At 42.6% G+C, this 18,243-nt stretch overlaps 1 protein-coding gene across 1 annotated transcript in view; it reads left to right on the top strand.

The window, feature by feature from the left end:
• ANKFN1 (ankyrin repeat and fibronectin type III domain containing 1) overlaps positions 1-18,243 on the top strand; it is a 188,511-nt gene that overhangs the window by 143,481 nt on the left and 26,787 nt on the right. Inside the window, exons 12-14 of the mRNA XM_060252504.1 lie at positions 6,035-6,250; positions 11,087-11,253; positions 17,180-17,327. Coding sequence (XP_060108487.1) covers positions 6,035-6,250; positions 11,087-11,253; positions 17,180-17,327 — 531 coding nt within the window. The remainder of the gene's footprint in view (positions 1-6,034; positions 6,251-11,086; positions 11,254-17,179; positions 17,328-18,243) is intronic.

The following is an 18,243-nucleotide window of genomic DNA, read 5'->3' as shown; positions in this document are numbered from 1 at the left end:
AACTGGCAGAGGATGGGGGGAACCTTACCAGGAGAAAGAGAAAAGCCCTTGTCATAAGGGACTGCAGAAACAGAGACAAATGTGAGGAGACTCTGAGTGCCTCCTGTGTGCAAATAGTTAGATCCGCTGGAATAAATCTGACTATAAAGCTAAACATTTTATACCAAATGTGCCATCCATAATGTTAAAAATTAATGCCTCAAGTTTATCTGGACTTCAAGCCCCAACAATGCTGAATAATGAGCCTGTAGGGTTACTGGGGGAATGGTCTGCTAGGGTGAAAGAAATCGATTGCTGATTGTTGTCTTACAGACTCTTTAGGGTAAAGCAGGCGAGGGAATACTGTTTGACTCTCTTAGAGAATCTTTACAGGCAGCAAAAGGATACAGAACACCTACTGTGTACATTTGTATGGGGGATGCCTCAAGCTAAAATAGCTACTTAAAGCCATTTCTAAATGGCAGTCACTGTGCTGGCAGTTCTGGAGCGCTCAGTTTATAAACAATTTTAATAATGCTGTTCTGGATTAAATAGTGCCTGTTATGTACAGATAAAGTCTGCTCAGGGTGGCTTTATCTATCAGATGAGAATGTCATGAAGGTTAATGTATGGTTCCCTTTGCTTTCATACATACACAATGTGCCACATTGTCAATTCAGGGTTCCCCCCTCCTCCTTTTAAGCAACTCCCACCCAAACCAGCTTACTGTAGATCTTTTGAGAACGTCCAAAGTAAGGAGCATATTTAAAATGCTGGGGATTTTTCTTGGAGACATCTAGGCATCTCTTCAGGAACTGATTGCTGGAGTCAGTATGCTGGCCCTTATAATGAGGTGGCTTTATTAACGGAGTAGAAGAGGAATCTTGCTGGATGAGACCAAAAGCCCATCTTTCCAGTGGTGGCCAACATGTGGCCTCTGGGATAGTAACACAGCCCAGCCCAGTCTTCCTACAGAAGCCACACTTGAATGACCAGAGGGCCATTGTGCAACTTCCAATTGTTCTCAATGGTAATTGCAGAGGAGAATGGAATTCCCACTTGGATTTTGCTTCTCTAGACTAATACTTCCTCAGTATGGAAGTCACCCCACCCCTTCGGGTTTCTAGTCATTTTGCTGACTGCTTTTTGTCCTGGGAATTATTCTGAGACTTGTTTTTGTCAAACACATGCCAGGGGTTTTGCCTCCATTCCAAGGGTATTAGTACATTATGTTGGTTTCAAACAACCCCTAGTGAAGAACATTTTTTCCATTTTTCCTCTAATTTGGATTTTCCTTTTATTAAAAATGGTTTACATCAGGAGAAAGACTAGAGCTATCAAATACATTGCTAGAAGGTAGGTTTAATACATGCAGAGCACATAAGCTATGCCAAATTTAAGAAGCCCTATTGCACTGTCAAAAATGGTAATGCAGTAATTTCAGTAATTTAAAAAAAAAATTCAATCCCCCTCATAGTTCAAAAGAGCCCCATGCACAGTGTGGTAAAGTTGCAGTACTGCAGTCGGAGCCCTCTGCTCATGACCTGAGTTCGATCCCAGCAGAAGCTGGTTCAGGTAGCCGGCTCCAGGTTAACTCAGCCTTCCATCCTTCCGAGGTTGGTAAAATTGCCAGTGTCATATAGCAGCCAACTGCTACAGCACTGGCATGACTCAGGATTACTCTGATAGGGGCTGAAGTTTCCAACCACCTGGAAGGGGGGAAGTTCCTACTTTTAACAGGGGCCTGTTAATCAGGTGGCATTTATTTCTATGCAGTGAAAAGCTTCAGCTACCCATTTCCACACATTTAAGTTGCTGTTAAATGAATTGAGGAAAAAATAGACTGTATCCTACAATGTGTCAACAGAAAAAAAGGGGGGGAAATGCCAGGTTGACTGATTTAGTGTTGTACAAAGTCCCTCCGTGTTACTTCTGTGTAGGCTTCATCAGGGTGAATCAGAGCTTTTGCCTAGTGCGGGAACTATCCATGGTAGGGGCTTTGTGCAGCAACAAATCAATCAACTATCACCTAGTTTTTTTTCCCTTTTTGTACTATTAAAGGGATGGGCCTGTAAACCAGGTTCTGGGCAACCTTAAGGGAGGCCTGGATTTTCTCTCTACAATCTCAAGGAACTGTGATTGGTCACAATTTATTTACTTTGAAAACATATTTTGGTAATTCATTAGGCAGAACACCTAATAGAATACCCTTGGTTTCCATTGGAAATTTAAATATATTCTGCATTTTTCAGTGTGTTTCTTTCCAATATCTTTTTGCTTTTTAACAATTCCTCTACATGTAGAAGAAGGTTCCATATATGTCTTGACATTCCCAGCATTTTCCTTTGTGCTTTCTCAATATTCTTTGGAGTTATATACCATCTGAAAAACATTTTGTACCTGTTTTCTCTTAGTGTCTGGTTAACTGTAAATGTGATATCTTTCCCCCCACTGTTGCATAGTCATTCCCACTGTTGCATAGATATCTGTTCTTTAAGGTTTTGCATCCACTTAATCATACCTTTTTTCACTTATTCATCTTCTGTTTCCAATTAGAGTAAAATTTTATATATCCATCATAGTAAATGTTCTTTTTGTTTTATAATCAGCTGCTCAAATTCACTTGGATCTCTTAAAATTCCACCTTCAATACTTATAATCTCCTTTAGTCTTGAGACTAATTGATAAGGGATGTCCTTCACTTATACATTGTAAATAGCAGGCAGAAGCACAGTGATATAAGAATTAATCAACTGAGTTCTCAAACCTCTGTGAAAATTCCTGGCATAGTAGCAACAGTCTAAAGTGCATCGAACTCTCAATTTATTTGCATCTTCAAAATATCTTTTTAAAAAAAAATTAATTCTGTACTCTTTCACTTCTAACATATCTAACATTTTAAATTGTTTAATCTCTGCTAGTGTTTTATTATTTGTTTGTATGTTCCAATTTTTGGATTTTTTTTCTGTTATTATCTTAGGTTGCAGTCAGACATCAAGCTTACTGTGCACTGGAGATGCCTCTAGTCTATCTGGATTTCTTTGAAACAGAGAGTTTTGATCAGACATTCCTCCCACTTAATCCACCTTTCCGCATGTTCACCCCATGGTCGATTGATCAGGTGCAGCAACCACAGAGTGGGACAGGGGGCATTTTTTCTTAATCATTTGTCATCTGGGCATGCACTTGGGTGCTTATGAGAATCAGTCCTTCAAACTCCTGGCAGGATGGTTGCAGCTGGTGGCCAATGGGATTGCTGGAGGAGGTTGCTGGGATCTGTAGTTCAGCATGGGGGAAGTGTTTTTTTTAAACTGTACTTTTGAAAGCCAAGAAGGAGAGAATGGAAGAGATAAGCCTCATCCTGAGGAAGGAACTCTCTCTGGTTCAGCTGGAGTGGTGGGGGGAAGGGGCGACAAAACTCACAAGTACTACTTGAAGCACATACTTGCTTATTCGCGCATCAGTAACACAAAAAACACAACACTAGAGCAATGAGACATCTCTAGCAACACTGTAAAACTAGTAGGATACATAAATATCAGACTCTGTGGTGTTGGGAAAGTCTGGGGTGAGCAATTGGGGCTGATGACTGCAGAACAGGAGACAGATGCTGCTGTCTGGATGAGCACTTTCAATCCATTGGAGAGAAGCAACAACAGATCAAAGTGCTTGTCTGATCGCAGCCTTGGTTTGTTCTAATCCGTTTCATTTTTTTAGCAGAAGCTACTAGTAGAATTCCTCTCGTAAAAGCTTCACTTCCTTCCCAAATTGTAGCTGGAGTCTGGAGACATTCCTTCTGTCTTTCGAATCTTTTTTACACTTATTTACTACATCTTCTTGTAGTAAAAGAGTATCATTTAATCTCAGTCTTCTTCTTGATTCTCTATTCCATTTCAAGACTACTTCTACTTTTTTTCTAAATTCATTGTCAAACTTTATGATATCCAACACATGTCTATTCTTAAATATGTTTTACGTCTTTCTGAAAAGAAAATAAAGTCTCTGCCCTTTGGATTTTTGTCTTCTAGTTCCAGAGTTCCAATGTATTGAAATACATTTTTAAGTAATTTTCCACTTTTAAAAGTCCTGTCTTTTTCTGAGTCTAGTACTCCGTTCATATATCCAAGAATCATTATTTCCTCATCTTGGAAGTCTGTCATAGGGTAGGATTTCAGGCTGTCATTCATTGGCTAGCAGGCTTGTTTGAATGTCCACATTCCACTTCAACAGGTCAGGCAAAAGGTTCTTTATTGACACAGAGAAGCCAAAAAGACCTTTAATGCCCATAATTAACCAGGCAAAGAAAATTGGGAAGCTTTTGGAGATCCACAAACAATAACAAGTCAATTAAAATCAAATAAATCCAAACTTCAAGGGCAGGAGAGTTTCTTGCCCCACAAGATGCATGCAATTAAAAAAAACCCTTCCCCACCCCCACCCCCCTCCGGCTTGGCTTTATCTTGAGAGGGGAAAACGTTGATACCCTGACCACCCTCGCGTCATCCAGTCCAGTTGTTAATTAAGATGATTCAGCAGCTCTAGTAAGATGAATACTGGGCCATTCCCGCAAAGACTTATAAATCAGTGCTCTTTTAATTTATTTGTGTTGCTATTTAGAGTGTAAACTGATCTCTTCCTTACACATAGTTGGGAGGGGGAATCTAAAAAAAATAACTGTAGCCTTATTTGGTGCATATATTGTTCTTAACTTGCATATTTTACCTTCCAGGAGTCTCATTTTTAAAATGAAGTACCTTCCATCTGAGTCTCTTAATTCTTCTAATACTTCAAATTGTGGGTTGTTTATTTAAATGGCTACTAATGAAACATGATATGCTTTGCCTAATTTTTTATTGTTTAAAATATGGGGGGTTGAATTTTGAAATAATCTTTATTTTAAACATACACCAAACCAATATGTCAGTATATTGATACAGTTTACAGAATGACAAATACAAAGGATGATAACAGAATACAGAGAACCAGATGTGTTACAGATATGATACAAATAAGGAATGCATTAGAAAAATAATATTTCTTATTTATGTGAATTTCTCGTAGGCATAATACATCACCTGTTTTTTTTTTAGTTGGCTGAAGATTTTCATGTGTTTGAAGGAGAATTCAGTCCATTGATATTTATTGATACTTTTTTAATGTATCCATTTTCTCCTGATGTTGTTGCCACATCCAGCTTATCCTTTTCTATGTTTGTTTCTTCTTTGGAGTTTTTGGTTTCCAAACTTTGCTTTGAGCTGCTAGCAAATTACTTTGAGTTACTTGAAGATTCTCCTTCTGTTCCTCTAAAATTCCCGCTTGCAATTCTTTGGCCAATAGCTGAGCTTGTTATGTTTTTTTTCCCCTTTTGGTAAGAATATTTCTATTGCAAATGGTATTTTCCAATGAAATTTTACTTCTTTGTAAACTGTCTCAAGAAGTTGAAGTCTTTCCTTTTCTTTAACTGCTCATTGGACATTCCATCTTGTTGATTTTACTTGATTTACTTGAGTCTCAGTGAGAAAAATGTAGTAGTAGTAGTTTTGTAATTCTGGAACTGAATTTATTTGTATAATCCTAATTGGACAATTGTTTTCAGAATCCTTGCTTCACTGGAAGGGATGGAGCCTCTCATATGTAGAACTGTTGTAGGGTTTTATCTGCCTATAAAGTCTGGAGAGGATCCTTGTGGATTTAGCAGAGATTTCAAAGTCCCAGCTGTTACTCTGCACATGTTTGGGTAGCAGCTGTGGCTCAGTGGTAGAGTATCTGCTTTGCATGTGGAAGGTCCCAGTTTCAATCAATTAAAAAGGTCAGATTGTAGGTAATATGAGAGATCTCCAGAAGTCTCTGGAGAACTCCCACAAATCAGAGTAGACAATACTGACCTCGACAAATCTGATTTAGTATAAGGCAGCTAGTCAGCTGCTATGGCAGCTAGTGGGGACTGTTCCTTTCCACTATCACCCTCAGGTCACCTGAACATTAACCACTTGTGCAAATAAGGGAATAATGTTCTGTTTTCCTTCAATTCCCCACCCCCCTTCTCCCAACACAGAATCTGCTGGGTACACACAACTTGGGTCGAGTCTATTATGAACCAATTAAGGACCGGCATGGCAATATCATCATAGTTACCATAAGAGAAGTGGAGACTCTCTATTCTTTTTTCAATGGCAAATGGATGCAGATATCAAAGCTCCAAAGCCAGAGAAAATCTCTTTCAACGCCAGAGGAACCAACGGCATTAGACATCTTGCTCATCACAATCCAGGTATATATTTGGCCTTTATATACCTTATAGCCATCTGAATGGCTGGGGTGCACAATGCACCATATACACACACCATGTGCACAGGAGCAGTCTGAACCCATGTATGGCTCATGCCAGTGTTGGGTACAGTCTGATTGCACCTTCCTGAGGTGGCTTTTTTAAAGCTGAGAGACTACCATGACAAATTCCTAATGTGATCCCACCCCGTGTTTTGTTTCTTGGCCCTCCAGACTAACTAGTTGGTCACTGTGTGAACTAGGATGCTAAACTAGATAGTCTACTTACATTCTTCTGTACTGAAGAAGGCTGTCTGTCCATCTGCCATGTACCATAAGGATCCGTAAGGGGCTTGATAAACTTCATGTCATTAGATTCTCCTTTGGTATGAATTTGAATTGAGCTTGACAAATCATGCTGCTTTTTTTAAATGAAAAAATCTGGACCCAAGCCTTAAATTCCCACCTTAGCATATCTGATTTAACAGGAACTACCAAATTAGGAGCACAGGATATCCACTAGGATACAAGCCATGGCACCAGCAGGCCTGTAGCCACAAGGGGGCCTCATGGGGCACAGCCCCTGACTTATGTGCAAGGCCTCCTGATATTCAAGGCCTGTCTGCCCCCCCCCCAAAGTGCCCCCTGACTCCCCATGATTCCAATCACATGTGGGAGGGGTGGCAGAAGCAGTCACTGGCCTCCTGTGCTATTTAAAGGCCCCACCATCAGCTGATCAGTGGGCCCTTTAAATTGTACCAGAGGCTGCCTCAGCTGCCCCTCTGACACACAATTAGAGTGGGGGGGGAGGAGGAGGCAAGACTGGCAGGAAAGTAAGGGAATCACGCTGGAGGCCGCCCCTCTGGCGTGTGATTTGAGTGGTGGGGGGAGGGAAGAGGTGACAGCAGCGGCAAGACGGGCAGGGAAGGAAGGAAAAGGAATTGTGCTGGAGGCTGCCTCAGCCACCCCTCCAGCACACAATTTGAGTGGTGGGGGGAAGGAGGAAGGAGGCAGAGGTGAGACTGGCAGGAAAGTAAAGGAAATGGAAGGTTGTGTTGGGGGCACTGGCACTGTGATTGTGGAATGGAAAGCTAAGGGAGTGAGGCCACTGAGTGCCCCCTGAAAAAAATTGAGGCCCCCAAACTTACCAAATCCTGACTATGGGGCTGGGCACCAGGCTTACACTAAGGGTTACTTATGTTCCCTCCATCCCAATGATATTAACTATTGTAAACCCAACTCTAACCCAGCATAACTAATCAGAAGCAAGAGATAGAAACCATTTTGTTACGTTTTGCATCCTTTTTGTTAGGTGTTACTTTACTGAAAATATGTGTAGATGGGAATATTGCAGCTGGCTTTGCGCTAGACTTGCGTCATTAAAACATTACAGGTACAAAATACAGAAACTGGGGAGGGAAAATTGAACAATAAATTTATATAAGAAAGCCCCCAAATACAATTCTGATCAAGTTCCTTGTGGAGGGGGGTGGAAAGTTCCTATTAATGGTTTATGAATTCCTACAAGTGTCCAGCCTTTCTTGGATTACTCATAGAATGATCAAATGGCTACTTCGTTCCAAAAATGCTTGTGACTACTAAGATCTAAGTGCACTGTTTGGAGCCAAGCAGAGCAGTAGCAGATAATTTGGTGGTTCCAACGGCAAAGGCACGAGGCCAGGTGACTTAATCCTCACCCTCTCCAGTGGCATGCATCACTCAGGATGGCAGTTGGTTTCATTAATTAATCATTGACGAATGGGGGGGGGGGCGGTTTAATGCTTTCTTTCTTTTGCTTTAAGTACATGCCAATGAACCAACTACATTAAGGTGCATTCTCTGTTGTGGTCCCACCTTGTAGAATGGCCTGCTTGCAGAAGTCAGGAAGGCACCCAGACAAGTCCTTCAGGAGGGCGTTTTCACAAATGGAATAGGGCTATAGTATAATGGAATGGCTCAGGAATGTGCCTTTATAAAGGAAGCATGGCTGTTGTCCATGCCTTTTTAATGGTGTGCATTATCTGTTTCTTGTATGTATTGTGCCACATTATGTTTTAATTCTGTCATTCTGTTCTCTGCATTGTTTGACATACCATGTCTGATACATTTTTGCACTTTTTTTCTAATTTGTATAACTCTAGTCCTGTTGCAGTGTTTATTCAGTATGCCTCACCATCAGGGGGTCTGTTTCATGCCGTGTAAGCTGCCTTAAGTCTCAGTGAGAAAGGAGAGCTATAAATAAATAAACAACATTTAGATCCCTCAAGCACAAATGGAAAAGAATAGAGCAGTATTCAATATTCTTCTCTTTCGTTTGTTTTTTTGCAGCCTTGGCTCCTTCAGGACTGGCACACTATCATCAGCAGGGAGAGGAGCAGTTCTGGTTGGCTATAATGTTGGATTCATTATTCCACCTTCCCAGATCGACTGACCATATTTTCATTATTAAACATAAATAATAATAGACACCTTATTTGGGGGCCTTTTAATTCTTGATAAATTACAGGAAGCAGAATACTTTGATACTTATGGATCACCACTTAAATACTTCTGGACTGCCACTGAGTGGCATCAGAGGAAAGCTCATGTACTAACTGACCACTCTCCCACCCCATTTATTAGCCTAGCACAGGAGAAAAGCCCATCTCACATGTTGTAGGAATTCCAAAGTTTTATTAGCACAGAGAAGTCACTCTAGCAGGCCAATTTTCTACTGAGAATTTATATACACAAACTGCATGTTTGTTTCTTTCCAGTGCACTCATCTGTTCCCACCTCAATGAATGCGTTCACTACCCAATCTAGTTTATGTGTGATTTTAGCTCATTTTGATGGAGATGAGGGCACAAATTTTAAAAGTCATAAACGGGGGGAAACCAAATTCTCAAACTGGAAAATATGAAACTGAGGCAAAAACATTTGAGGTAAAATGCTAAGAAACATCTGAGATAATCCATGGGAAGCAAAATGTGTTTTAACGAGATTGTCACAATGAAAAAGGCAGACAATAACGAAGCATAAATAATGAAATCTCCTTTAGAAGCTGTGCTAATTTATCCAAAATTCTACTAATTTTCCTCAATTAGCATAAAAACTTCACCTCATCAGGGTCTTCCAAACTCAGAATTTGTCCCCCCCCCCCCCATCCTCAGTAGATGAGAAAAATAAGCAATAAAAGTTCAGTGTAGCCATGAACTTCTCACCCTGACAACTGAGCTAATTGGACTCTCCTGTGCTGCCTTCCATCCTAATGGTTAGCCAGTCTGGGTGGGAGACTAATTAGTGTTGTATCTGCCAAATAAGAATTAGAATGCTTTCACCACTCATTTAGAGAGGGACACTTCATGCTCCAGGACAAGGCGCACTTCCAGCTCTAAATGCATTGCTAAAAGCTGTCCCCCCCCCCCCACAAAAAAAAAAAGCTCACTCCTTGGATGTGCTGGAAAATAGCTTCTGCCTCTGCAGTCTGGCCTCCTCTCAAGTCAAGACAAGATAAAAGCCATCAGCAGTCATTCATATCAACATACAGATGGGCACATCCAGAGAGATTGGGGGGGGGGGCACACACTGACCTCACCTCCACACTAGAAGTGAGAATGACTTTCAAAAGCCTCCTGGTTCCATCTGAACATTCCCACTCAAAAGTTTGTTTCTCATTTGTGAAAAATTAACCCATGAGCCGCTTTTTCCTTTATTGTATGTTTATTTTCTTTCTTCTCCAGTTTTCCCCATTCAGTGTAAAGTGTTTTCAATGTTAATTTTGCATCAGCTGCATATTCTTGGTCTATAGATGACTTATACCTTATGAATGGTATTGGTGGTGGACAGTGCCATCAAATAACAGCTAATTTATGGTGATCCCATGGGGTGTTTAAGGCAAGAGATCTTCAGAAGTGGTTTGCCATTGCCTGCCTTCGCATCACAATTTTGGTATTCCTTGGAGGTCTCCCATTAAAATACTAGCCAGAGCCAACCCTGCTTAGCTTCAGAGAGCTGACAAGATAGGGCTAGCCTATCCAGGTCAGGGTAAAAATGACAGTAAAATGCATAAAAGAAACAAAAAGAATTCTCATAAATGGCAACGAAAGCCAGCAAAACTAAAACTAGCAACAAAAGGACAACATTAAAAACAAAGCCAAAATGGCAATATCAGCTAAACCCCTATTCCCTGCCCCCAAGGTGCCATTTGCCCTAAGATGTGTGCAATCACTACTGTCAATTTTGACCAGTTATGGATTGTTCATAGTGAGCCTGTTGGGTAGACATGCATAGGGTCCTGTGCAAATGAGGAACAGGGAAACAAATGTCCATGTCTACACCAGTGTGATCATCTGTACATTGTTCTGTATTGGTTCCATCAAAGTCTTACCATATATATATATGAGCCCACTTCCTGTTTGACTTCAAGAGAACTTACTACAATGGAGATGCTCAGGGCTTGAATTCAGCAGGAGCTCGCAGCCAGGGTCTGCATGCAGTGGGGAGTTCTCTCCCTGTTGCACACAGATCCCAGGGCATATGCAAATAAGATATGCTGTTGAGCTCCTGCACCTTTTTTTCTACAAAACAACTCCTGGAGATGCTTAGTCCTACACATTGAAATCAATGAGCTTAGTCTGGAAAACTCAACACAGGGTTGTACTTTAAAAGATCTAAAAAGTGCATATCCCTTCTTATTGCTTTGTTATCAAACTTGGAGATATCTATATTGTAATAGCAGAACCCAGCAAACATAAAATAAATATTTCCTGTAATGTTACCCATTGCTTTCTAATCCTTGTCTTTCCATTTGTAAGAAGGCTTTCCAGATAATCTTTTGGTGCTTTCTCTTTTCTAATAGGATACACTCTCCTATCACAGAAGGAGTCAACAGCGCCTGGCCCCTGGCCTGTATTTGGGCTACCTGAAACTCTGTAGTTCAGTGGATCAGATAAAAGTACTTGTACTGCAAAAGCTGCCTAACATTCTGTGTCATGTTAAAATCCGAGACAACAGCAATGTCTCCAAGTAAGTGGTGGGGGAGAGGCACTCCTACTTCAAGCTTTTAATTTTGCAAATGGTTTTACAAATTACATTTTCTGTTTGTTTTCCTTCCCAACAATGTGGTTGATTGCTGTTATTCCCAATGGGAACAAAATATCAGAAAGACACAGAGAGAGTAGTAATTTACATGTGCCGAAGAAAAAATCCACCCCAGAAGCGATCTTGAAGCCATGGCTTGAAGTCCTAGCTTTCTATCTACAGGGCCTCACTGGCTCATTGTGCTTCATTGTGAATGCTCATGAGCCTGCAACAGTTACTTAGATCAGAGATCTATTTTTTTTAAAAAAATAACATCTTTCCCTTTTGTGAGGCTCTCTAGAGGGAGTAGAACATTGAAGTTGCACTGATCCAGGTGGATAGACCATACGCAGGGTCAAACTACATTATGCAATTTTTAATAAAGTGAATCTGGGTTCTTTGGACCCTGCTTGCTTTCACATCGGTCACACAGCAGCTACAAGGAATGCTGCTTTTAAAGCCTGCCAAAGCTCATTTTGCTTAGGATAGTGAGCCTGTTGGGTGAGGGGGCTCCTGCTCCCCGCTTTTTTTCCAGAGCTGAAACAGCATAACTTTGGAGCTGCATGCGAAATATTCCAAGTACATGCTGTTTTTAAGTTATTCAAATAACTCTTGGTTGAGGAGGTCATTTTGCACGAGGAAAAGGGTGTGGGGGAGAAGTCAGGAGTCCCTTCCCCCATGCCTCTGCTGTAAGCCAAATCATCACAAACATCAGAAGAAACAAAAAACAAACCTAAGAAAAAGTAAAATATATTGTCTAATAACCCCTCTCCCCTAACAATATCTTTAACAATTCAAATCCTGATCGTCAATTTGAATAAAATCATTTTCACTTGATGGCTAGAAAGTATATAAAGAAGATGTCAGATGACCTCCCTAGTGAGAAGGCTTCCAAGCTGTTGTTGCTGCTGCTGCTCCTCCTCCTCCTCCTTCTGCTTCTTCTTTTGCTTCTGCTTCTTCTTCCTGCTTCTTCTGTTTCATTTGATTGATTGTTTGCCCAATCCCAGCTTGCGCCAGGATCTGGGTGATGTACAAAAAAGGCATAATGCCATAAAACAAATACACAAAGCATTAAAATTTCAGTATAAAAGATTCATAAAAACTAAAGAGGACTAATTTTTAAAAGTCCAAGATGGCATCCCTGTAAGTTTTCCATCCCAATTCTGGACTACCTGGCCACTTTCTGGGCAGGGGGAGAGGGAGCACAAGATCAGAGATTACAGGAAGGGGAAGGAGAGAGGGTGTTAGCCACAGTAAGATGTCATAAAAGGCACTTCTGGAACTTTTCTCTGTTCCAGAAGCTCAGTGGTGTGAGAGTGGTTCTCAGAGGAAACCCCTACTACATAATGTCAGTAAATGACATGTGGATTTGGGGAGCTTGCAGCAAGGCGATCATCTCTCCCTCATGCACCTTTACAGAGCAAATATGTTAGTATGTAGCCAAGTATGCAGTTCCAAATATTCTAGGGCACTTAAGAGGCTTGCTGTACTTAACAAACGCCTTGTGTTTGGCAGTGGACGACAGAAGGACCTCGTATCTGGCACATGATGAGGTTAGTGCCAGATACAATGCAGTATTGATTGATAGTTTTGTCATAGAGTTTTGGCTAGGCTTGTCAATCCTCAGGTCCCAGTGGGGATTCTCCCTCTTTCCCACTTCCAGTCAGCTGGCCGGTGGGGGGGGAGGGGGAAGCCCCGCCCCATAGCCACCATGTGACTTTCCATCTCCGGAGGCTTCAGTCTCCGATTGAAAGGCTTCCTCTTGGGATGCTGTGTCTGTGTTACTTTGAAGAAGTTGGCAGCAACTCGTGAGTAGAGATGCCAATCCCTCGCTTCAGAGTCACCAGAAACGGAGTTGGGGGGAGGGAAATGTCTGCTGGGCACTTCATTATTCTCTATGTGGAGATCAATTCTCATAGGGTATAATGGGGAATTGATCTGGAGGTATCAGGGTTCTCTGGGGGGGGCTGTTATTTGAGATAGAGGCACCAAATTTTCAGTATAGCATCTAGTGCCTCTCCCCAAAATACCCCCCAAGTTTCAAAACGTTTGGACCAGGGGATCCAATTCTATGAGCCCCAAAAGGTGCCCCTATCCATCATTATTTCCTATGGAAGAAAGGCATTTAAAAAGGTGTGCTGTCCTTTTAAATGTGATGGCCAGAACTTCCTTGGAGTTCAATTATGCTTGTCACACCCTAGCTCCTGGCTCCGCCCCCAATGTCTCCTGGCTCCACCCCCAAAGTCCCCAGATATTTCTTGAATTGGACTTGGCAACCCTAGTTTTGGCCAATTCCAAGAGAGGTATTGCCATCTCTGGTCTGGGAAATACCTGGAGATTTCGGAGTGGATCCTATGGAGGGCGGGGCTTGGGGAGGGGTGGGACCTCGACTGGGTTTAATGCCACAAAGTCCACTCTCCAACACAGCTGTTTTCTCCAGAGGAACCAAACTTAAAATCATAGAGTTGGAAGGGATCTCCAGGGTCATCTAGTCCAACCCCCTGCATAATGCAGGAAATTCTCAGATTCCTCTCCCCACACATATCCCAATGACACCTGCTCAATGCCCAGAAGATGGCAAAATAATAATGATAATCTTGGTCATTTGGAGATCAGTTGTAATAGCAGCAGATTGCCAAGTGCCACCTGGTGGCTGGCTGCTCTCTCTCTCCCCTACCCCCCCCCCCCCTCTCGCTGGATGCCATGTTGGGCCTGGCAGCCCTATATGTTTATCAACTAATTGTCCAAAGAGTGGCAAACATTATATAAAATACAAAAGCAAAGTCTTCTTCATTATATAATTTATATTATTTGCAGCGTTTGCACTAGGCCTGACTGTGACTACTCTGAGGGCCAAATTACAGGCAAGGCTGGAGTTCTATGACTGCAACATTCCGCATGTAATTTTTGCCTACAAGAGCAACCACAGAGGAAGTGCTTTGGCACTGGAGAAAGGGGCTTGTCTTTCTTTCCAGGCCTAGTGAAAACCTTAAGCCACAACGGGGGTGGGGGGGGGACAGGTGCATGCATGTCATTTGCCATCTTAGGGCTTCAATCAACATGGAAAGGGGGTTATTTTTAACTGGAGAAATAATATGGTGAAAGAGTTAACCCCTCCCCAGCACCATAGCACCGGACATATTCACTCCCTGCCATATTAAAGCCAAATTATACATCTGACGTTCCAACCACTGAACTCCAGTGGCCTATGAAGTTTGGCCCCCAGGCTCGCCTCTTCATTCTGAGGCAGTGAGGCAAGGACATACAGCACCCCAAGTGGTGGAGACAGAACACTGCAGAGAAGGAACATAAATATGAGGTGGCTATTTATTTAACTTATATTGCACCCTACCCCACAAATGGGCTCCAGATGGCTCACAACATAAGCCCTCTTCACACTTACCAGTGGAAACTGGAAGGGAATTGGTATTGTGCTGCTCTGGAGAAATCCGGGACAGGGATGGCAGTTTTCAGACACGTTTTTTTTTTTTCCAGTAGGGTTCCGTGACTGAAGCAAGCCATTTCACACTATTTTGCTTTTAACTCGCTTCCACAAGCGCCAGCTGTTTTTGTGCCCTTTTTTGCCCTCCAGTGCACGATTTCTGGTGGGAGATCAGGGCACCAGGCATTGGTCTGCCACCTCTTGCTAACACTTCCATGCCCACACCTCTTGACCCACTCATTCTCCTTACAACTCCTGACAAATCACTCACCAAACTATTAAACCAGACAAACCGCTCACCAACTACAACCCACAGATATCTGTGGCTTCCCCTCCCCCCCCCCGACATTTATACCTGCTGCAGCTTGGCACAAGTCATTTTCCAGCCAATAGCCTGTGGGCATGGATGGGTGCATAACAGGCTGAGTTAGCAACAGGTGACAGACTAATGCCTGGTGCCCTGATCTCCTGCTTGAACTGTGTATCCAATGGGGTACTTGCTACCAAGTGTCAGCGGCAGTGATCTCAGGCATCTTAATAGAGCCCAGGCATCCCAATGATGTTGCTATTTTGAAACAACGTTCCCCCCCCAAAAAAAACCCAACCCCAGAGATCACGTGCCGGCCGGCAAAAAAGGGCGCAAAAACGGCCAGCGCTCCCGGAATCACTACTGGAGATTTCACACAGCATCCCATAATGATTTCAACCTGGAAGGAAGGGTTGAAAACTGGAGGGAACTGCTCTTTGAAAAAAATGACTCAGGCACACCTCACTGCCAGGACAGGAGCGGGACTGTGTGAAAAGGTAATAGTATTCCGGTAGCAGCCAGTTACTGAATCGGGTCTGTCTGAAATGCCAGCAGAAACCCATTACTCTTCAGTAACTGACCAGCTGCCATACCAGAATACTTAGGCTGTGTGAAAAAGATCATAGTAAGATCACAATAAAACCAATAAAAGCTAACAATCAAAGAGTTGAACAATTTAAAATAAGACAGCACTAAAATACTAATAATCCAAATCTCCTTCAGCATTTTACAGGTGATGGTAAGTAGCCTGTTGCCAGCCTCCAGGTGAGGCCTGGATATCTCCTGCTTTTACAACAAATCTCCAGCTCCCCTGGAGAAAATGGCTACTTTAAAGGGTGGATTCCACCATGGCATTGTACTATGCTGAGGCCCCTCCCCAAATCCTACCCTCTCCCAGTTCCACCCCCAAAGTCTCCAGGTATTTTTCTACACATCTGGCAACCCTAAGCCTGAATCATAATAGTTTTTAATCAGATGGTGATGGTACCCTGTTGTACAGCAGTGCCCCATAAATTGTAAGCAGTATCTATGCACTGGACAGGAACCAGAAAGCAGGGGAGGCTGAGATGCTTCAACGGCTGCCACCTCACCCCAAGGCCTGGTGGATTCAAGGCCAGGCAGTAATTGGTGAGGGGTCACACCACTGCCTTCTTCATGGCCCCTGGGAATATCCCAGAGGACAGGGATAGGTTGATAATATTTCCCAGGGGGACCCAGACATTTTACCAGCCAAGATAGGCATGGGGCAAGGGGGCAAGTGGTGGGCCTCACAGCTGCCAGGATCATGTCCATTTGCTCCCTGGAGAGCCAACTGAAGTAGTCCAAAACCAGACCCAAAGACAGACAAGGAGCTTCCAGTTCCCTTACTGTATCAACTGTGTCCAGGAGGTCCTGGTGGAGCAAGGAGACTTTGCAAAAAAAAAAAAAAAAAAAGCATGCAAATGCGTCACAGACAATAATCAACTCCCTATCATCTTGCTTGCCATTTGCATAGTAGTTAAAGACTGAATCGTTCTAAATAATTGTGCCATGTGAGAGCTACTGTTCTGCTAGGGAAGGACCTGCACTCATAAGCCCAGCATAACATCAACAGGCAGCAGAAAACTGGAATAGCTGCCATTCTGGTCAGGTCACCCCAACATGCCCTGTGGGCACTGTGCCATTGTATACTGGCAGCTGGCATCATGGTCTTCTGGATTATCACCATTGCTAGAAATGAAATATGTCTAGCAAAAAAATATATTAAAAAGTCTTTTCACTGGCTCCATTTAGTGCCTGATGAGAAAATTGAACCCCCTGGGAAAAAATATCACTGTAACCCAAGGCATGTGTGTTAAAAGACTATAGAAACATGGAGCAGCCTGTGCGTCAAATGTTTCAAAGGCATTTTTCAGACCTTAGTAAAGAAGTCTTCCACATGATATACACACTCCAGAAGAATGAAATCAGAAAGCTGCCTTTGCTCTTTTAAATCTACAAATAATCAGGCCTGTTATAAGTTTAGAAAATTTTACTATCTGAGACTGAAAACTTCAACAGAGCCCAAACATACGTACAGTAAATTCTTCCTTGTGCAGTGAACTTTTGTTATATTTCTAATTTTAACTCCACTCTGTATACAGAGAGGAGTGGGAATGGATCCAAACCCTTTCTGGCTCAGAATCTATGGAAAATATGGATCATTCTGCAGAGTGCCCAACTCGACTGTTCTTTGAGCTCCAGATGGCAGTGAAAGCTCTCCTTAGACAGATCAATCTACCTCTACGACAGGTATGAGATGTTGCGGTACCTAAAGGAAAGCACTCTTTGTTGTATTTTTGTTGGTCATCGTCATTTTGTTTGGAGACAAACAAAATAGGACTCAAGCTATTTGCCTGTAGGATGCTGTTTATTGGGGTGGGGGGATAGCTTATACTTTGTGTGTGTGTGTGTGTGTGTGTGAAGTGCCATTAAGTGGCACTTTTGGCAACCCCAGCAAGAGGCTTTCAAGGCAGGTGACTGCCTTCCTCTGCAGTCTTCTTTGGAGGTCTCCCATCCATGAACTGACCAAAGATTACACTTTACCCACGAGAAAATGGATATGGATCAGCACAGATACCAATTTAATTTGTGGCTAAGCTGCTATTATAATGTTTTTAAAAAATAACATGACATGCAATACTTCCAGCTTTAGTCAGAACCCATTATTTACTTCATTTACATCTTGCCTTTCTCCCCTGAGAGTGTGTGACTAGCTCAAAGTCACCCAGGAAGCTTCCATGGCAGAGCAGGGATTTGAACCTGATTCCCCCCTAGCTTTGTCCCAGTCTCATGCTCCTCTTCTCCGCAGGGCTTCCTTCTGATTTCACATAAGCTTCCGTGAGCTGCAACTCACTCTGCCTCTTTCATGCAGCAAGCAGAAACTGTTTTTTATAGGATCTTGCTTGCCGTGCAAAAGAGGCGGGGTGAGTTGCAGCCCCAGGACAGTTTGTACAAAAGTGGAAGGAAGCCCCATGAAGAAGAGGAGCACAAGACCAGGACAAGGCTAGTGGGGGATCGGTCTCAGTCTCCCAGATCCTTGTCTGAACTCTAACAACTATACCACACTGGCTGTGTGATCATTCAGTTTAGGCAAGATGGAATTGCTGTCATGACATACTATTAAGAGGTTAAGTGGCTTGGAGAATCCTCTATTATCCCCTTCTGA

This window comes from Heteronotia binoei, chromosome 13 (assembly GCF_032191835.1).
Source record: "Heteronotia binoei isolate CCM8104 ecotype False Entrance Well chromosome 13, APGP_CSIRO_Hbin_v1, whole genome shotgun sequence".
In the NCBI taxonomy this organism is placed as follows: domain Eukaryota; kingdom Metazoa; phylum Chordata; class Lepidosauria; order Squamata; family Gekkonidae; genus Heteronotia; species Heteronotia binoei.
Note: the sequence above shows the minus strand (reverse complement) of the source record. Positions and strands in the feature narration are given on the sequence as shown.